The 19847-nt window shown below is 47.4% G+C and overlaps 2 protein-coding genes, 1 long non-coding RNA gene and 1 pseudogene across 4 annotated transcripts; 2 read left to right on the top strand and 2 right to left on the bottom strand.

The window, feature by feature from the left end:
* The first annotated feature begins 5723 nt into the window (after positions 1 to 5723).
* On the top strand, positions 5724 to 6313 carry LOC125523999 (uncharacterized). Its single transcript, XM_048689080.2, has one exon. The coding sequence runs from the start codon at positions 5808 to 5810 to the stop codon at positions 6081 to 6083; it is 276 nt and encodes a 91-aa protein (XP_048545037.2). The 5' UTR covers positions 5724 to 5807; the 3' UTR covers positions 6084 to 6313.
* Positions 6314 to 7228: 915 nt separating this feature from the next.
* Positions 7229 to 10060, bottom strand: LOC125522646 (uncharacterized; annotated as a pseudogene). The gene is made up of 3 exons (XR_015611408.1): positions 8868 to 10060; positions 8610 to 8786; positions 7229 to 8408 (listed from the first exon to the last, which is right to left on the bottom strand). The product of XR_015611408.1 is annotated as an uncharacterized LOC125522646 (transcript).
* A 266-nt stretch (positions 10061 to 10326) lies between these two features.
* Positions 10327 to 10737, top strand: LOC147961000 (uncharacterized). Its single transcript, XM_087533622.1, has one exon. The coding sequence runs from the start codon at positions 10327 to 10329 to the stop codon at positions 10735 to 10737; it is 411 nt and encodes a 136-aa protein (XP_087389748.1).
* A 4999-nt stretch (positions 10738 to 15736) lies between these two features.
* On the bottom strand, positions 15737 to 19812 carry LOC147960999 (uncharacterized). Its single transcript, XR_015610665.1, has 3 exons — positions 18277 to 19812; positions 17692 to 18169; positions 15737 to 17531 (listed from the first exon to the last, which is right to left on the bottom strand). It is a non-coding gene; the product is annotated as an uncharacterized LOC147960999 (long non-coding RNA).
* Positions 19813 to 19847: the final 35 nt, after the last annotated feature.

The following is a 19847-nucleotide window of genomic DNA, read 5'->3' as shown; positions in this document are numbered from 1 at the left end:
TATTATTGCCTCTAGGGCATATTTCCTTCATCCTCCGTCGCCAAGTTAGGGCACGGACGATCGAATTGCTCGGCCTCCTCTTCCACTCCATGTAGCAGTTCCTTGTGTGGTAAATAAAACTTTCTTTTTACGGCCCCTTTGATCCTACAGATCCATCACTTTCTACCACAAGTAGTTTCTGTTCACACATGTTGGATCCACTTCATACTGCATCTCATATTATGCCTAGTATGTTCACTTATGCTTCACAAAGCAGTTAGATTCCTCACTTGTACTGAGCTCTGGATTCGTACAAATCTGGAACCAACTCCTTATCTATGAGTGAATGTCTTCGCACGATGAGGTCAATGTCTTCTAAACTGATTTATCTTCAAAATCTTTTGAGAATGCATATGACCTCTTCCCCTTCCCTCGCACCTTAATGCTGTCACAGGTACATGTCCGTGGGAGAATCCCTTGGTTCTCATAGTCTGCATTCATTTGCAGAATTCTTACAGCATCATATAAATTCTCCCGAAGCCAGTTCCTGTTTGTCCAGCAAGCGAAAGCCTCTGAAGCCTTTGAACATGTTGAAGCCATTCAGTTTAAAGCTCATGGCTACAGAGAAATCTGCAAGGAAGGGAGGCAGACAGCGTCGTGGGGGAACATCAAGAGATTTGCCTGATGACCTCTCAGAGCTTTACAAGACAGATCCTGAAGAGGATTATAATCAGCGCAAGACCCAAATCCAGTGGATTCGAAGATATTAGGCAAAACAGTGGTACAAATACAGATTCGTGACCAAGGAATATGCTGAGAAGAGTGCTATCAAAAGTCCTTGGGGTGATATTCTCTTCCGAGGCCTTCCACCCAAGAACAGAGCTGAAGCTATTGCTCAGGGTTTCTATCCGTGTATGGTCCGTGGACCTCAGCCTGAAGATGCCGACCCATCATCATTGCTATGGTGTCGTGACAATAATCTCTCCAAGCGCAACTTCCAGCACGCAAAGGCATCGGCCAAGGAAAACAAGAAGTCATTGGGACTAGACTTCAACCCTGGTCCTTCTGCTCCCCGGGCTGACGGCACACGCGATGCAGAACCCAATGTCATCGGTCCTTTCTACAACCTTGATGGCCTCATCACTCACATCTCAGTTCAAGGTGCCAAAGTGGATCATTCTGATGATGATGCTGACACTGATGAAGCCCAGCGCCTACTCCAAAGCCGCAGAAGCCAAAGAAGGCTAAGGCTTCAAGATCAGCTGCTCCACCAAAAATCTCACGGGCGAAGCCACTGGCTACTGCACCTCCTGAAGACAGTGTGCAGTCTGAAGATCTGTCACGCATCTCCAAGCCCCAGAAAGTCAAGATGCCTCTGCCACACACCAGCCAAGAACTGACTGCTGCTACTATTCTGCGCAACGATGCCATTGATCTGTCCAGTGATGAAGATCTTGCAGATGACGCTCTTGAGCAACTGATCAAGAGCAAAGAAGAAGCAGAAATCTTCAACAATTTGCCTCTCTTTGACGTGGCAATCATCCACGACTTCATCGATGAGTGGTTTGAAACGCCCAACCTCAGCTTTGAAGACCTGCAACTTCCCATTGGTCTCAGCGTCGCCTTCCATGGCGCCATTGCTTCAGAGCTAGCTCTAGCTCAGCGCATCGTCGAACTGAAGCAGAAGATTGACTTTGAGAAAGCTCAGTTCAAGAAGCATATGGCCAAGCTCAGCGTGCAAGAGGTCAAGAACTTCAAGATCATACTGCACGAGCTTAAAGAAGCCTTTCTCAAGAAGCGTGAAGAAGCTCAAGGTTCTCGTGAGCGCATGAAGAGCCTGGCTGACAAGTGTGTGCAAGCCTACAATGAGGCTGAGAAGCGCAAGGCCCTTGGGCGTCCTGGCATCGACCCCAGGATGGCTGCAAAGAAGAAGAAGAAGCCCGCTATGGCCGAACCCGACGCACCAAGGCAGGAAGCACATCCCATTGTCTTCCCAACCAGCATGACTGGCTCGAAGCCAAAGGCCAGGTCCACCGCTTCAGAACTGAAGAAGACGAGTACTGCTAAGGCTGAAGCCAGAAAGAGGAAACATCCTGAAGCCTCTGCTACTGCCCCCTCCAAGAAGAAGCGGAAGACCAAGAAGGAACGGGCTACTCCCACAGAGTCCTTAATAGTTGAACCCATCTTCATGGTTCGCCCAGTCACTGAACATCAAGAACGCCAACTGACTATCCATGAGCCTGCTTTCACAAAGGCTCATGAAGCTGAAGACTTTCCAGCAGCTGATCCCACCGCTGCTGAAGACATTGGTCACCATGACCATGTTGAAGATGATGCAGTTCTTTCTCAGATCGAGCACCAACAGGTATCATCGCCTGTGCTAACGCACAACGAACTCATCAGCATTGGTCGTCCTCTGACGCCAATTGCTCAGGATGCATCATGGGCTGATCACCCACAAGCACAAGAGGAAGATGACTTTGAGGCCCAGCCAACTCCAACTCCACAGGCGTCGCCAGCGTTACGCAGGCTTCGCAAAGGACCAAGGCCTCCAGTCTCCGAGTCTGAAGCTAAAGCTGCTGAAGACATTCCGGCTGCATCAGCCGATGAAGAAGAAACCCCAAGAGTTGCTACACCCCCGTCTCATCCAGAAGCTGTTCTCGAGGAGAACGTAACTGTGACCGACCCTCCAGCTCATCAAGTGGAGGTTGAGAATCTTGAGGCTGCCACCGACGCCACTGACGCTGTCGTGACTGAAGCCAATGTGGAGCCTTCACCAACCCAAGCACCAGAAGTCAGCGAAGCCACTAATGCTACTCCTTCTGCTCCTGCGCCTGCTGTTGGTCCTCAGTTTGACTATCATGTTGAGCACAGGCCTCAGGTACAGAAGCCAATCCCAAGATTGCCCAGGTTTCCAGGTCCTGCATCAGCACCTGGATCCTTCAATGTCAACGGCTTCAAAGCAAACAACACTTTTTTCAATAGCTCCAAGAACCCCTACTCAAGGGAAAGAATATGTTCTAATCGGTTCTGGAGCTATCCGCAGCGAAGCTATTACTCCTGCATTCTATACAATCAAGATCGCATCTTCCCACATAAGCGTCTTGACATCGAAGCAATAGTTGGTCTACCCTGTCTGGAAGAAGCTCTGGATTGCTTCAAGGAGGTTGGATTGTTGCCGTTTGTCACCGACCAAGAGCACTGGAATGAAGAGTTGCTGCTCCAATTCTATGCCACACTTCACATCCATGGGTACAACAGAGATCCGAAGACTTGGGTCCTGGAGTGGATGACAGGAAATGTTCATCACGAAGCCAAAGCCTTTGATATCATTGAGCTCACTGGTCTGCCCACTCCTGGCGATCTCTACGAACCTGGCTGTCAGCTTCACTGTGAAGCTATAGAGAGCATCTTTCAGAAGCCTGAACCAAACATGAGTCAGATGCTCAGTATGATGAAGCCATTGCCACAAGATGCTGCATATCCTAAGGAGTTCTTTGTTGAAGACCTTGAGTATCTGCCAAGGACTATTTATCACATAATAAGGCGAACTCTCTGGCCCATCAAAGGACATTCTCCACATGCCAAGCTGGAAGGTGCAATGAAGACTTTGGTCTTCTATATTCTTCACCACTACCTCGACACCACTGCGCCTCTGACTAACTCGGGGCATCTTTGCGCCCGCAGCTTCATGGCGACTTCGTCAACACTGGCCACCTCGACTCGACATTGACCACGGCGTTCTTCGCACGGCTATCTCGACCACGACTACACCACCCTACGCTCTCAGCTACCTTGACATCGGCACAAAGGGCTACCGCCTTGCTTGAGCAACCTCGTCGGTTTTCACTCCAGCCACGACTTTCGTGATGCATCGGCCATTACGACTTTGGGGGATGTCCAACGGCTTACCTTCGGATTCTTCGCCAGTCTCATTGTCTGCGTCGCTTTTGGCTTGTGCAGGGTTCACATTTTCTCGACCTCCCTCATGGTACGGTCAAAGTGTGAATTGGTATTGTAAGTGCATCTAGTGCCACCCCTAGTTGGTTTTGGAATATTGACGACAAACCTAGTTGAGGTACTAATGTGTTTGTGAGAATTGCAGGATAACACAGGTGAAAGTCCCTCATTGATTCGGTTTTCCTACCAGAGATGACCCCTAAAAATGTATGAAGACATTGATGTCAAAGGTGGTATATGAAGATATTCTCATTGAAGACTATGACAAGAGAAGACATCGCATGAAGCCTATGGAGCTCGAAGACTCAGATCTTTCGTAGTTCTTTTTCTTCTTTATTGAGTCATAGGAACCACCGTACTGTTAAGTGGGGTCCAAGAGAACCAGTCAGAATGACTGAAGTGATGCTTAACCAAAACCTATATCTTCGAGTGAAGACTATGAGAGCGAATCTTGTCCAGAGTCGGACAAGTCAGCTTTGCTTGTAGCCCAAGTAAAGTTGCCGTGTGTGTTTGAAATCTGACCGTTGGAACACGTGTCAGTTCCTTAGTGACCCAGGGTCATTTCGGACAAATCAGGTCGGGTTGCCTAGTGGCTATAAATAGCCCACCCCCTACAACCATAAATGGTTGGCTGCTCAGAGTTAAAGTACGGCTTTTGTCGTTTGAGAGCAACCCACCTCGAAGCCTTTGAGAGATAATTTCTTGCGGGGATAAAGCCCTAACCACCCAGAGCCAAAGAGTGTTAGACATCACTTAAGTCTTCTTATCTGTGTGATCTGAAGACTTATTACACTTGAGGACTGTGAATCCTCCAGTCGGTTAGGCGTCACGTTCTGAGCATCCAAGAGACATTATGGATCGCCGGTGAACGAAGTCTGTGAAGGTTTGGGAGTCTACCTTGAAGACTTACCAGAGTGATTGGGCGAGGTCTGTGTGACCTTAGCTCAAGGGGAATACGGTGAGGACTGGGTGTCCTGAGCTGCGTGTTCAGGACTGGGTGTCCAGGACTGTGTGTCCTCAGGTTTAAATACCTAGCCGCCCTAACCAGACGTACAGTTGTCACAGCAACTGGAACTGGTCCAACAAATCATTGTCTTCAACGAGTCACTGGTTTCATCCTTCCCTTCCCTTTACTTACTGTTGGTCCTTGTGAAGTCATTGTATGATTGCACTATCTTCTGTCTTCACTGAGTGACTGCTTATTCTGATCGGCTTCATAATATCTTCCTACTTGATCCTTACTACCTAACTGCTATTAGTCATTGTGCTTTCACTTCATTGAATACTTGACTATGGTTTGTCTAGTGTAGTCTACCTTCCGCTGCATGGTAATAGGTTTATTTCTATCGTTTGTCTTCGAAACTTCCACGTTTTGAAGACTTTCATAAAAATCGCCTATTCATCCCCCCTCTAATCGATATAACGCACTTTCAGTATAATAATAACCCTTATAGTAGAAGAAAAATATACTTAATTAGTTTCACGGCGGAGCAAAGCGCACGTTACGCTCTGGTGCGACCAGCGTGATAGCCCCGAACCAAGGAACGACGTCAAGCCGGAACTCCGGAAACTAGTGGGTGGCGCCGTGCGTAGGCCTCACTTTTGTCGAGCGAACCCACCGGTCCAACCCCCGGTTTTTGGGAATCTGGGTGTGGTCGGTGCCTACTCGCCCGAAACCAGCAACCAGAGCCCCCTGTTTCCCCCTGCATCTCGCTGCACGCTGGCTGAATCCATTGCCCACGCGCGCGTATATAAACACCTCGCCCCTGCTGCTCGTCGGTGGCACACTGCGTCGACTCAACCTACAGAGTTCAGCACAACCTCAGCTCGCGAGAAATCGACCCATCTATCGGAAGCACAAGACAGAGATGAGCTCGTCGGCGACCAAGAAGGGGGCGTCGCTGGTGGTGGCGACGAGCATGGCGGCCGTGGAGGCGCTCAAGGACCAGGCGGGGCTCTGCCGCTGGGACTACGCGCTCCGCTCGCTCTACCACCGCGCCGTGCTCACCGGCCGCCGCGCCATCCCGGCGTCCCTCTCCTCCTCCTCCTCCTCCAAGGCCGTCGGCAGGGCTGCGCGGCCCAGGCGGTCCGAGGAGGAGAAGCTGCACAAGGCGTACCACGTCGTGTGCTGGGGCCCCAACTGATTTCTAGTACTAGAGGACCCATTTTTGTTCTCCTAAACCCGGTTCAGATTCTCCATTTTTTTTCATTTCCTCTTGATTATCCGTGAATGATGTGTAAATCGAGAGTATATGCTTGCAAGGTCAGTCATGCAGTCGTTCCTCTGATCTGAGGCGAGCTGCCAAGTGATTGATGAGGCAAATATAGGAAAACGGCATTGGTCTGTACAAGGAAAGGAACCACATATCTCTTTGCTCTTGGATCTTACCAATACCCGATGTGTTTCTGATGATGATCAGATCTCACCAAATTTTAACGGTCATCCTAACCGGTTAAATGGCAGGGCACACTGGATTTACAGTGCAGCACATGTAGAGAGGAACAAATATTCAGAACTTTTGCATCCAAACAACAGACAAGTCAGCATCTGACAATAGATATATAGAATTTGGCCGGTACAGTTTACAGGATTCATGCTGGTTGAGCTCCCATATTACATGATTTGGTGTTTTCTCTTGACTTCAGGACAAGAACCCCTTAATGATCATGCCTAAAAGGGACTAAACTCTTGAATCAGCAATAAAGATGGTTGGACAATAAACAAGGGAAAAGTGGGAAAAGATAACATTGTAACTGTTGCAGCTGATTACAGTAATGCTGTACTAAATGAAGATTGAGGAAAACAAAAAGTTACTTGAGCACAGCAAGTCTCAGCCTACTACATTATATTCATAAGGCTTTCTTGCCCAGCTGTTGAACTGAATTATGATCAGTTTGTTCAAACCGAACACCAACAAGGTCGATTCAGAAACTGGATCATAGGATCTTTTGAGGGTCTTAAGGAGTTTAAGGTGCAGAATTTAAGGCCCAGAAAATATAGTATATACTCGATGATAATTCGTCCTTCATGGATTATAGTACTTGGCATCCTGCCTATCCTGCACACACTAGGGGAAAAAAACTGACACATACATAGGTAAGCAAACATGACACTGTTTGATGCTGTCAGCAACCCCCTGAGAGTTATGCCACTGACAGGCTTAACTGAATTTACAATACACCACATGCTACAAAGAACTTGTATTGTAGTCATATGTTTGAGGATTACACCAGCGGAAGGTAAGCTGATTTAACAGTAGAGCACATGTAGAAAGTGACTTCATCCAGCTGCAGACAAGTGACATAGAAGTCAACATCTGATTAAACATATCAGCAGTACATAATTCAGCCAAGATCTGTCAAACTGGGTACAATTCCCAGGATTCATGCATGGGTATTCTCTTGGCGCCAGGAAAGGAACTTTTAATCACCAATGAAGATGGCAATAGTGACAATAATAAATAAGGAAAACTGAAAAATAAAATTGCAACACTCGTTGCCATACCAACTGATTGAGGTACAAGTCAAAGCTAGGGCATAACAAGTCCCAGTCATCATATTTTCTATAAGAGTCTTAAGGAGTTAAGCTGCAAAATACTCCCTCCGTCCGGAAAAACTTGTCCCAAACTTGTCCTTCAAATGGATGTATCTAGCACTAACTTGGTGTTAGATACATCCATTTGAGGGACAAGCTTTTCCGGACGGAGGGAGTATAAGGCCCAGACGACGTACTCCAGAACACAGCATCCTGCCTACCTTGCAGATTAGCTTGTTCTTTGTCTTGCCTAATACTAGTAGTTGCTAGTTTCTGATATTTCGCATTATCTGGTCATAACTCCACAACAAACAAATCATTAAACCTTGACAAAAGCCTCGTGCAACGGCTGGATTGCACTATCATCAGGTTCACTGAGTACTATCTGAACATTCGGTGAGGCCTTTCTTAGAGGCGATAGTTTTCTTTCAAGAATATGTGAATTATTCATATGATCCTTCTGAAGCCATTCTGGGTGATCAGTCTTGGGAGTAAATAGTATCAGTTGGTTGAGACTAGTAGACATCTTCAAGAAAAGGCTTACTAGCTGCATCTCATGGTGGCGCCCCTTGAAATTCATCATGTTGACCAACAGAAGGTTCTCAAAGCCATCACCATCCTCTATTGCCTCTTCCTCTGATTGCCCTCCATCAGATATCTCTTCCCTCGACCCATGTTTCTGTGATTGATTTTCTTCAGGTGACTCTCCCTCTGACAACTCTTCCTCGTGTTCAATTCCCTCTGACAGCGCTTCCTCTAGGTCATCTCCCTCTAACAGCTCTTCCTCTGGGTCATCTCCCTCTGACAGCTCTTCCTCTAGCTCATCTTCCTCCGTTGTTTCTTGCTCTGATAGCTCTTCCACTGACCCATTTTCCTCAGATTCTGATCCTGATGGTTCATCCTCTGGCCTATACTGACAACTACTTGTCGGAAGCTGCAAGAGGGTGTAGTAAGCATTCAAAATAAGTGAGCACATCAAAACCAAGCAACAATACAATGACTACTAACTGAATGCATTTGTCAAGGCCATAAGGCAATCTCTTTGACAGCTTGTATACGAAGTCGAAGCTGCACAAATAACCTCTCCAATCGAGGGCCACAGCAGGCCAACAAAAGTCAAAGGCAATTTATTCACCTGCACAAATAACCTCTCCAATCGAGGGCCACAGCAGGCCACAAGGAAAGTGTAAATGTCGTTTATGTTATCGATCTCCATTGCGAACATCAGTAGCTGAAGCTCTCTCAAATTCAGCAACTTGCATGGTGCAGCGCCTGTGGCAGCTAACCTGGCACGAGCTTTGGCAGACAGTCTCTGCAAGAAGAAGTTTATCAGTAAGACAGTAACTGAGTATTGGGATCAACCGGATAGCATGAAATGCAGAGAGCGACGAACCCGTAGGGCACTGCTGCAGAGGGTAAGCACGGTGAGGTTGGACAAATTGGTTAGCAGTTGAAGCCAGTTTGTGCGCAGCTCGCAATAAGGTCCTGACAATTGCCTCCAGCGGTTAGGTCCTCCGAAGCAGATGTAAAGGTCAGCAAGATTGGCGGTGGCCAGGATGCTGCAGGCCGGAATGTAGGCGCCGCTGTAGTGGAATGAGCGCAGGCTGGACGCATCGCCGGCAAAAATACTTCGGCTTCCGAACCACACTCTGCAAGGGTTAGGCTCCTCAGGTGTGCCCCGGCCGCCGTGACGATGACGGAGAGGAGGCTTTCACAGTAGCGCAGATCGAGGGTGTGGAGGAGGGGGCACGCGGCGACCAGGCGGTTGACCGTGCGGTCGGAGATGCGGACGCAGTGGAGGTGGATGACCTCGAGGGCGGAGAAGGGGTGGGAGTGGGCGGAGAAGGACACGGGGAGGTCGACGGTCACGGCGCGGAGCGAGAGGCGCGCGAGGTGGGGGTCGCCCAGCGGGAGCCGGTAGTCGAAGAAGATGTTGAAGACGCGGTTTGAGAGGTGGACGTGCAGGTCCTCGACGGCGCAGGCGGCCGCGTAGTCGAGGCAGCGGCGGAAGTGCTCGGCCTTGAGCTTGCCGATGTGGAAGGAGAGGGCGAACCGCTGGAGGCGCCGCCGCCTGCGCCGCTCCAGGGTTTCGAGGAGCGGATGGGGGGAGTCGTGGGTGCCGAGGTGGAAGTCGAGGGAGGAGGGCGCCGGCCAGCGGTGCGTCCAGAGGGAGCGCCACCGGGTGGAGAGCGCGCCGGTGCGGATGGCGGATTTGAGCGGGAGCAGGCAGAGGATGTGCAGCTGCAGCGCCTCCGGCAGCTCCGAGATGCGGTCCTCTGCCGCCTCCGCGCCTGCTTCTACTTCCTCCTCCTTCCGTCGCCGCTTCGTGCCACCGTCCAGATCCAGATGGGACACCGCCGCCGCCATTCCTCCCGTTTACCGCCGACGGCTCACCGCTCCGTCGGACCTCCGGTTAAGAGCATCTCCAACGGACGCCCCAAACGACGCGCACGGGGCGGTTTGCCGCGCTCCAGCGGCCGCGGGAAACAAGCGCGCGCCGAAACCGTTTGCGCGCGCGCGAAAAGGCGCCAGCTCGCGCGCAAGATTTGGCGCGCCGCTTCGCGCGCCTATAAAGCTGCGCGCCGCTTCGCCGCTTCGCCACACGCTTCTCCACACTTCCTCTTCCCCTCTTCCTCTCCCTCTCTGCCACGCGCTGCTCGAGCGCCCCGCCACCGACGCGCCGCCGAGGAGCGTCCTGCTACCGCGGCGTCCGCCTGCGCCCCAACGGCTGCTACACCGCGGAGATACGCTCCGGCGAACTCCAGCTCGGCCTCGGCACATACAGGACGGCGCGCGAGGCCGCCCGCGCGTACGACGCGGTGGCGTGGCGCCTAAGCCAGCCGCGCGGCCAGATGAACTTTCAAGATGTGTACACGCTCCAGCAAGCGCTCAACCTCGCCCCTCTGCCTCGTCTGAACACGGCGGAAGACCGTGCGGAGCACGCCGAGCGGCAACGCCGCCTCCTCGTCGCCCAGGAGGACGAGCGGGTCATGGCGGAGTGGCGCCAGCGCCACCCGGAGGATGTCGCCTACGAGCAGGCCTACTGGGCAAGGCGCCGTGAAGAGGACACACGAAGGCGCCGCGAGACGCGGTTGGAAAGGCGTCAGCGGAAGGCGTTGGCGAATGCGCAGTCCGACATCGTTGCAGCAGGTGGGCAGTCGTTCTTCGCGCCGAACGATGATCGGTGGCTGGACATCTGGCTAGACACCTCGGACGACACCGCCGAGGATGATAATGGTGATGATGATAGCGACTTAGAGTAGTTTCTATCTAGTTGCGCCGTAGTTTATCTATGCTTTCGAACTATCTATCTAGTTGCACCGATGTAAAATACCTATGTATCGTTTTTTATTTATGCAATCTATCTAGTTTTTATTTTATCTATGCGTTCGAAAATTAAAAAAAATGTTGTGTGCGCGCTGCATTTTTTGCGCGCTGCTGGAGCGGCGCGCGCGCTGCATTTTAGCGCGGCTGCTGGAGCAGGCGCAGCGTGTCGCGCCAAACCAGGCGATGGGCGCGCGCTAAAGCTGTTTTTTGCGCGCGCCGCGTTGGGCGCGTGTTGGAGATGCTCTAACGCTCTCTTTGTTTTGGGCCGAAAACTTCCGGCACAAAACACTTCCGCGGTAGGAATTGGGCATATCGGTTTCGCGAGTGGTGGTTTTGGGGAGAATATATATTTTTCAACAGAACTAAAAAATATATTTTTCAACAAAAATGAAGTTTGCACCCCTCAAAAAGAAATGAAGTTTGGCAGCACAGTTTTTTTTTTAAATATTGTTGTGCAAGAATTAGCTTTTCTTTTGACTTTGGGAAAAGAATCCTTTAATACCAAAGAGGGAATAAACTCCTAAATCACCAATGAAGATGGTAAATACATTAATAAAGCGGGGCATAAACATTTTTCGGTAATACATTAAGGAATATTGAGAAAACATAGCATTGCAATTATTGTTGCTATTTCAGACTTCCTTCGATGCCAATAAAGTTTAGTCCACCTCGATGAATGAAATCCACAGCTTAGGGGTGTGTCAAGTGAAGTAGGGATGGATGGGTTTGTGTAAGTTGAGGATGCTAGAAAACAGCAAATAGGATTATCTCCATACCCCTAGAAACAACAATTGATAAACATGGGTAATGGGGTGTGTGTAGAGATCAGTGACACTCCCTCGTGGTGCTTGCCTGCCGGATTATTAGGCATGTCTATTTTTTTCCCTAGCTATAAGCCCTATCACTTTGACATCTCCCCTCTTGTTGATCTCTATGAACACACCATCCTTCATGTCCATCAATATTGTTTTTAGGTCTATCATCGATATAAGGAACATGAAAAAAAAACATACTGGTGTTTCCTAGCATCTTCAGGTTACACAACCATCCATGCCTACTCGATAAAACACCCCCCTAAGCAATGGTTTCCATTCATCTAAGATGAACCGCACCATCACAAAGCTAAAGGAAGTTTGGGCCTTTTGGCAACTGCTTTGGCGTCGACAATAAGGAAGCGCTAGCAACATCAACTATTGCTAGCAAATCCTAAACCCCAGACTAGCCATTTCCTCATCCACGACCTATCTTTGATAGCAGGTCGCGATCTGCATTCACAAAAATAATTAAAAGGAGATCCTGACCAAGGGGTTGAGAGGGATCAACGGGAAATGTACATAAGTGTAGAGATTATTCGAGCCAAGAAAGATAAATAGTGCATATCTAGTTGCATTTATTTTTTCTTTTTTTTGAGAAACCAATAGGAGATATGTCTATTCATTTAGAATAAGAGAGTTGTCTAGCTTATTACGAAAAATCGGGCGAAAACAACTTTGAGATTTTTTTTTGCAACTTCAAAATATTGTTTTCACATGGTTTTCACTGGTTCCCACCGAATCTTGATCTCAATAAGATATTCTCGCATGTGTGTGTGTGCGCGTGTGCGTGTGCGTGTGCGTGTGCGTGCGTGCGTGCGTGTGTGTGTGTGTGCGCGCGCGCGCGTGCGCGTGTGCGTGTGCGTGTGCGTGCGTGCGTGCGTGTGTGTGTGTGTGTGCTTTGACTTGTCCTAAGATGACCCATTGCTGGATTCCTTCATATTTTAAATTGGAGAGCAAGGTGTTTGTGAGGCAAGTTGCGAATCTTTGCAGAGAGTGTTTGCATGCTAAGGTGACTATCTCCTCCAAGACACTCTACATGAGACTTTCCTAGCTAACACTTCCTTCACAACCTTGCAATTAGGGCAAAAACTTTCCACCTTGCCTTGTGATTTTGTGTGGCTGTGAATGACCAAGTTTGTGGTTTATTTTGTTCATGTGTGACTACTAGGTGCTGCCAAATTATTTGAGAATTTTCAGAGCTACCAAAATGGTAGTTCCTTCACAATAGCGACCTAGGGCATACGGGCTTTACCAATTAATGCAAGACTTTGCCTTGCCCTCATTGAGCCAATCTTTTGCCCATGTATACTATAGGCACAATGATAACCTACAATTAAAATTAAAAATTGTTGAGGTGCCTAAGTATTCCTTGGATTTATTTCCCCAAAAGTGGCAGAAACTGTAATTGTCTCTGGAAGAGAAATATTGCTTTTGCCATGGCAATATTGTGTCACTCCCTTGATCCATATGGATTTGGGAGGCTCTTCGAATATTGGGGTAGACTAGATCAACAAAGAAAGTGAAGTTTCCTTTGTGTTAATTCAGAGCTAGGGTTTCAAATTCTAGATAACTAGGAATTGAGATGGGCAGGTCTTGGCTGTGCTGTGATCCAGGTGTAAGCAAGGGCGAGGTGAACTTTTATTACAAAGTTTAGAAGAAAATGTTTGGAAGACTGTCAAAAGTTAATAACAACACAAAAATCAAAAAGCTCTAATTTTTGGGGTGTTACACAAGTCGACGTCGGCACAGTAGCCGATGGGCATGACGAGGTGGGGGTCGTGTTTGTGGAACTCGTGCATGCGCTACATTCCATTGTGGTCGTTGCTTCACCGCCACCTTCATCCCGCAGCCGCCCACCTTCCGTGCATCAAATTCCATTGTCAAATCCAAGGTTTTGTGAATTAGTTGTTTGGCATATCTCTCGTATAGGTTCAAATCCAAGTGGGAACTGAAGCATCTTCTTATCCATGACTTAAAAAGTCTCTCAAAACCCTACCACTTTGATTCATTTTAGTTTTGAACTTATTTGATGATTATTCTTGGCACACCGTACCTAAAACTTTGTTCACTCCGATTGGGAATTCAACCAAGTTAGCCATGCCTCAAACCTAATTACGAACATGTCCTTAGTATTTTTCTAACAATAATATTGGATATTGTTCTTTTTCATCTTTTATTGGATTTTATTTGAAGTTGGTGTTTATTAGGATTATTCTTTTTATCATCAGATTATAACATTGATAAGAAGAGTAGACGAGGAACATACCTTCAACTACATCAGCTACACGCAAGTAGCGCATGACCATCCTTGACCCATATTTTTCATCTTTTGCATGATTATGTTTTAAAGATAGTAGTAGCATGATTTTTAACCAATTTTGCTAAATGATATTCTGGTAGGTGAGCCTATAGGTATTCCATGCCATGTACCCTTGTAGCAACAAAATGTAATACTATCATACAAGTGTTTAACATTTACATAGTATGTTGTGTCTGCCCTATAGCTTGTTGTTTAGGCTTTACACAACAACTACTAGGTGACAAATGTTAGTCAGAATGTCCATCGAGGATGTGCATGTCTTCAAAATTTCCAGAGATTGAAAATGAGTGCCAACATTTTGACGAAACCTTGATCCATTTCCGTTTCGTCAAATTCCGACACTCAATATGTCAACGTTTTAGAAAAGGCCATGTCGATTTTTTTGTCGACTCGTAATTTGTTATTCTTATTTGTCAATTTCAACGCAACAAACAGAGTGCCCCAACTATTTCGACACGAGGGGTTTGTGCGCCAATGTTGGATTGCACACCAATTGCTTTTACCTCACGCTTTTGCAGGGAAACAAATGGATGACGGTATATATGTTTTAAGAATTATTGCACATAATTTATTCATAAGCATGTATTAAGGATTTTTTCTTAATAATGGTAATTTTTGTTCTTTCTTTATTACGACTTTACTGCATCCCATATCTTGCAAGGCCTGACTTCTTAAAAAAGTTGAAGGTCTCCATGGATTAGGAAACTAGGACCATTGCCTACCTCAAGACTAAAGAGGGATTTTTTATTTCAAGTCTACGATTCATAACGAAAAAGAGTGTACTTATTTTGAGTGTTCTAATTGGAGGGCATCTGCCAAAGCTTACAAATTTGAGGAAGGGATGTACTCCACTTTGATATTAGCAAATATTCTGATTCTGATCTTGACATCTGTGTGGATTTGGACAACATTTCAATCCTTCCTCCGTGTATGTCTCTTAAACATACCTGGTAATTAACTTGTATATCAGTCAAAATACATTATCATTTATAACTAACTAATCTTGCTTACATATTATTGGACAGCTTACTTCTGAGAACCGAACAACTTGGAAGATTGTATACAACACTTACTATACTATCGAGACCGCACTTACCTGGGAGGATAAAATGTACCTCTTCTCCTTTGTTGATGATATTGAATGTCTTAAGGACACTTATAATGCCAGACGAAATGATGCACCATACATGCCACTAGTGCATGCCTTGAACAAGGCCAACATTCAGAACAAATACATGGTAAGAATTGTATTCAGTTTCATATTTTTCATACATTCTTTGTGAATTAAAAATAGTAGCGAGAGTGGCGTTTTGGCACATGGGAGCGCTCTTGATTTTTAAAATGTGTTTTAAACATATTTTAAAATGTCAAAAAAATCTAAACAAAAACTTGGCGCGCACATCTCGATATTGTACATGCTCACAAAGTCGTTTCGTGAAAAACCGACAACTCATATATGTCGCGCGTGAAAAAGACAAAATCCGGTGTTAAAAATGCTTTTCACAAGACATCATTTTGGCTTTTTTACACAAGCCACTAAAAATGACTGTTTTATCCGAAACTTGACGTGCACACATATAATATCGAGATGTATGCGCCAAATTTTTGTTTGGAATTTTTTCACACTTTGAAATGTTTTTTTCACATCCAGGAGCGCGCACTCCCGGGAGCATCAACGGATTTCCGGTGCTTACTATGTTACTAGGGGTTGGGGCGCCACCTTGTGGCGCCTCCTGAGAAAAAGTTGGGGCGGTGCCAGGTTGGCAGTCCCCATTTCAATTGTTTTTTTGCAATCTTGGTAACACATAAGCATGACATGTTAGTAAAAAGTTCCACTACAAATTTTGGAAGTTTATGATGACGGAGGAGATTCATCTTTGCACCTCCTATTCACAGGTTGAAGCCTCTGCTAGCAACGGATGTTTACGACGATGCAGGAAATGCCGTCTTTGCTCCTTCTGTTCACCGGCTGATCCATGAGATGCTTCGCAGCTGCCTGTGTGTCCTTGATGTCATTGATCTCCATCAGATAAATATGCCCATCTAATTGAAAACATTGATAGTCCACCTTACTATCTAGCAAGATATTTTCAGTCCTTTTCAAAGGAACCAAACCATTTGCAGTTGACAGTTTATACAAATACATACCCATGATTATTACGATGACATGTACACATTATTTTGTCTATCCAACAAACAAATTTCCATGACAAGCAAACAAGGCAAGCACCAAATAGTGCATGAACCATATCAGGAGGAGACGAGAGAGACCCAACAGCGGCGTCGCTTACCTTTTATATGCTGGTAACCATATCAGTCATCGCAGTCGCCTCCCGCTGCCTCGACCACGACCACCACCGTCGATCAACACCGTCTTGCACCGAACTATCATATTCATGTTGGTACTAAGAGAATTTTCGTCATACAAGGATGTGCTTCTGCAGCTAACATGCATCTACAAAAGACCCTATATAGAATATGTGATCAAATTTATTCCTCTCCAATGTCCATAATTGCCATCTCCTCCCTATGTTCCTAACACTCTTAGATTCTGACATGAACATGCTACTAAAATGACGTTTGGTGTAAGTGATACTATTTTAGAATGATAAAATAAACTGCTCTTGGTTGTTGTCTCACACAATGGAATCGATTACATTATAACCAACATGAGCAAGCCATCATTGATTTACTACTTTTGTACTTCTAATCCCCCATTCTTTAACAAACTTGTAATTCTTCTTTCTTATATTGATCCAGATTATTTCATGGTGTCACTTAATTCATAGTACCAATTTTCTTTTAACATGGGATAATTATAGATACTAACCCTGAAACAAATTGATGGTTAACTTGACTGAAGCTAGATTCTATTTTCTGAACCAAAGATCAAGTAAACAGTACAAGTCGCTCATAAATTATTTGACTAAGATATGTTCATGGTATCTCCTAGTCAAGGTTGTACCTGATGTTGACTGGAATAAAAAATAATCAAGACATTAATTAGTACCATCCTAAAAGATTTGATTGTTGCAGCCGAACTCTAAATACAATTAGTGCCTACATCTAGTACCTCCGGTTCCCTTGCTCCCATACATGTCATGGACAGCTCTCTATTGTACAGTATTGACACAAAATAATGAACATTCGATTAGCTTGAATGAAAATAATGAACAAGCAAATCTTGGTACTTTAGATTAATCCGGTCAGCACACACTAAAGGTATCACACAGAAGTATCAATTAGTAGCCAACAAATTTAGTATTATGCTAATCACATCGAATCAGGAAGAAGATCACGAAACAAAATTCATAACTAAAAGTATTAAGAAAACTTCTGTCATAGGATTAGAATAGAATGCAAAAGGTTAAGAAGCACCAAAATTATGCTTGATGTTATGGACACCTGAAGTAACTGTGAAAGGTCAAACAATAATCCCACATGGCGGAGAAGCCACCGCCGACGTCCTTGTCGTGGTCCAGCCGCTCCTTGATCTTGCGGAGTCCTTCAGCCCAGGCCTCTAGTCCACTATTAGGATCTTCACTTTGCATCCGGCCCTGACCATCTTGTTCACACTGATCACCTTTCCAACACCCTTAGAATTCGGTAGAAACAAAAGAGGAGAAGGCGAGGACGTGTGTCAGTCATTCTGAAACATACAACGTACATACAATCCTAGGAATTTGCGGCAAGAGCATGTGGTGCAAGAGCAACTTGGCGGCTGGGAAGTTAAGAGTCGGAGAATTATTATTGACCTTCTAGATGTGCACACGGCCGGTGACGGAGGGCTCGAACCTGTCGAAGCAGATCAGGATGCGGTTGTGATGCAGCAGCGGGAGCAGCTACTCCTGCTGACAAGCTCCTCAGCGGTGCTCCGCAGCGTCTTCGTGCACTCCTCCACGCCCATCAAAGCCGTCATAGTGCTCCGGCCGCGTCTGTCTGTCTTTGCCTCTAGTAGTCCTGCGTCCTTCATTTCCTTGCCCTTTCTTTTTTGAGTTCTGCCTTTGAATTTGTGAAGGAATCTGTTGTCTGAATCCACCTCTCCAACTCGATCGCATTACGATCTATTTGGTCTAGAACATAATGACTGGTGGCACCCTTGTGCAGGTCTTCTCCAGCTGCCGTTCGATCCTTCCTAGTCGATCCCCCAAACACCTCCCCTGACTCGAGAGAAAATCCGGCGGCGGCGGCGGCGGCGTTGGCACTGCGCGTGCGCTTCATCTCCTTTGCCTACTCATGGTCATCGACGAGAGGAGCGGAAGGGAAACAGAGGATGGCCGATGTCATGGATCAATAAAATAATTACATAAAAATGAATTTTAGTGAACAAGAGTCCTCACGTGAGATTGAAGTAAGAAAATCGTTTGAGTTCACCTTTGATCTGCAATAGCACATTTAGGAATACCTGATTTCTTCTTCAATCATGCAAGTACTCAGGACAAAAATACTCCCAGCTCATTGGTGAGCAACCTTACTGAACCTCCTACATATAGGAAAAGGATGATTTCAGGAGGGGAAATGACAGCAATAGCTATAAGGCATGGCCCACTGTATGATATTGGTGCCATTTGCACATTTGATACAGCAGTTCTAGCCATAAACAAAAGATGACACACTATATAAAGTCAGGTAAGTGTACACTCAAATACATCCCTACATGGAAACAAAGCCTGCAAAGCACACATATTAGTGAACATGTTTCAACTTTCTTTTCTTATTCGCATTCGGGAAGGATCAAAGAGAACATAAGCAAACCTTCAAAGGAGTAAATTGCAAAAAACCATCACAATTGGGGACCCTAATTCAAAAAACCACCACCTTTCGATTTTTTTTCAAATAACCGCCACGATTGTGCTGACAGTTTTCAGAAAACACCGATCGATTGATTAGAGCCGTTTGACAACGAATCTGACGGGTAGATCTTATTGTCAGGTCAACCTGGCATATGCCAAACAGAGTGAGGAGACGGACGTTAGGTCCTGTTGAGTAATTTCCTCAAACACCTAGAGGGCATCCCGTCGGCTGCCTAGCTCGCCAGTGGCAGTGTAGGAATGGGCTGCGAGTGACTTGAGTGCGAGGTAGCGCGGCCGCAGGCAGAGAGGCGGCGCCGGACCAGGCGCTCATGGGGTAGTCGGGGCGCGGGGCGGACCAAGAGCTCGTGCTCTCGGCCATGGTGCTCGGGAGGTCGCGGGCAACGGCGAAATAAGGGGGAAGGAGATGGCCCTCATGAGGGATCTCGGCGCCGGACCAGGGCGCCCACGGGGTAGTCGGGACGCTGGGCAGAGTTCGCGTTCCTGCCATCGCTGCGGCGTGCCCGTACTCTGTAGCAGGCGGTAGCTCGAGCCGCCTTGCGTGGCCGCTGCTGATGGTCGCGTGCCCGGGCACGGCTAGTGCTGCTGCTCGCGGCCCGTCGCGTGGCCGGTGCTGATGGTCGCGTGCCCGGGCGTGGCCGGTGCTGATGGTCGCGTGCCCGGGCGCGGCCGGTGCTGCTGCTCGCGCGCATGGGCGCGGCCGGTGCTGCAGCTCGTGCCCCCGTGCGCGGCTGCTGCTGCTGCTGCTGCTCGCGCCCCCGTGCGTAGCCGTGGCCGCTGCACTTGCTCGTGCCCTTGCGTGGCTGCTCGCGCCCCCGTGCCTGGTCGATGCCGCCGCTGCTGCTCGCGCCCCCGTGCCTGGGCATGGTCGCTGATGCGGCTCGCGTGCAGGAGCATAGATAGACAAGGTGGAGGGAGATCACGGAGGCAGAGACTCGCGAGCCGGCCGGCGGCTGAATCCGGTGGTGCGCCGGTCAGATGCAGGTGTGATTATTTCCCCCTGTCAACGCTTGTGGAGGAGGAAGTATAGAGGCTGACGTGCGGGTCCCATGTGCAGTTTACTGTACAGGCCAAACACCGTGAGATTTCAGTGCCACATC

This window comes from Triticum urartu, chromosome 7A (genome assembly GCF_056163025.1).
Source record: "Triticum urartu cultivar PI428250 chromosome 7A, HENAU_Tu73, whole genome shotgun sequence".
NCBI lineage: Eukaryota > Viridiplantae > Streptophyta > Magnoliopsida > Poales > Poaceae > Triticum > Triticum urartu.
This window is presented reverse-complemented; position numbering and strand designations above follow the sequence as displayed.

What these genes read in the sequence shown, in the direction of transcription:
- LOC147961000 (XM_087533622.1), top strand. Translation starts at nt 10,327, where the DNA reads ATGAACTTTCAAGATGTGTACACGCTCCAGCAAGCGCTCAACCTCGCC.
- LOC125523999 (XM_048689080.2), top strand. Translation starts at nt 5,808, where the DNA reads ATGAGCTCGTCGGCGACCAAGAAGGGGGCGTCGCTGGTGGTGGCGACG.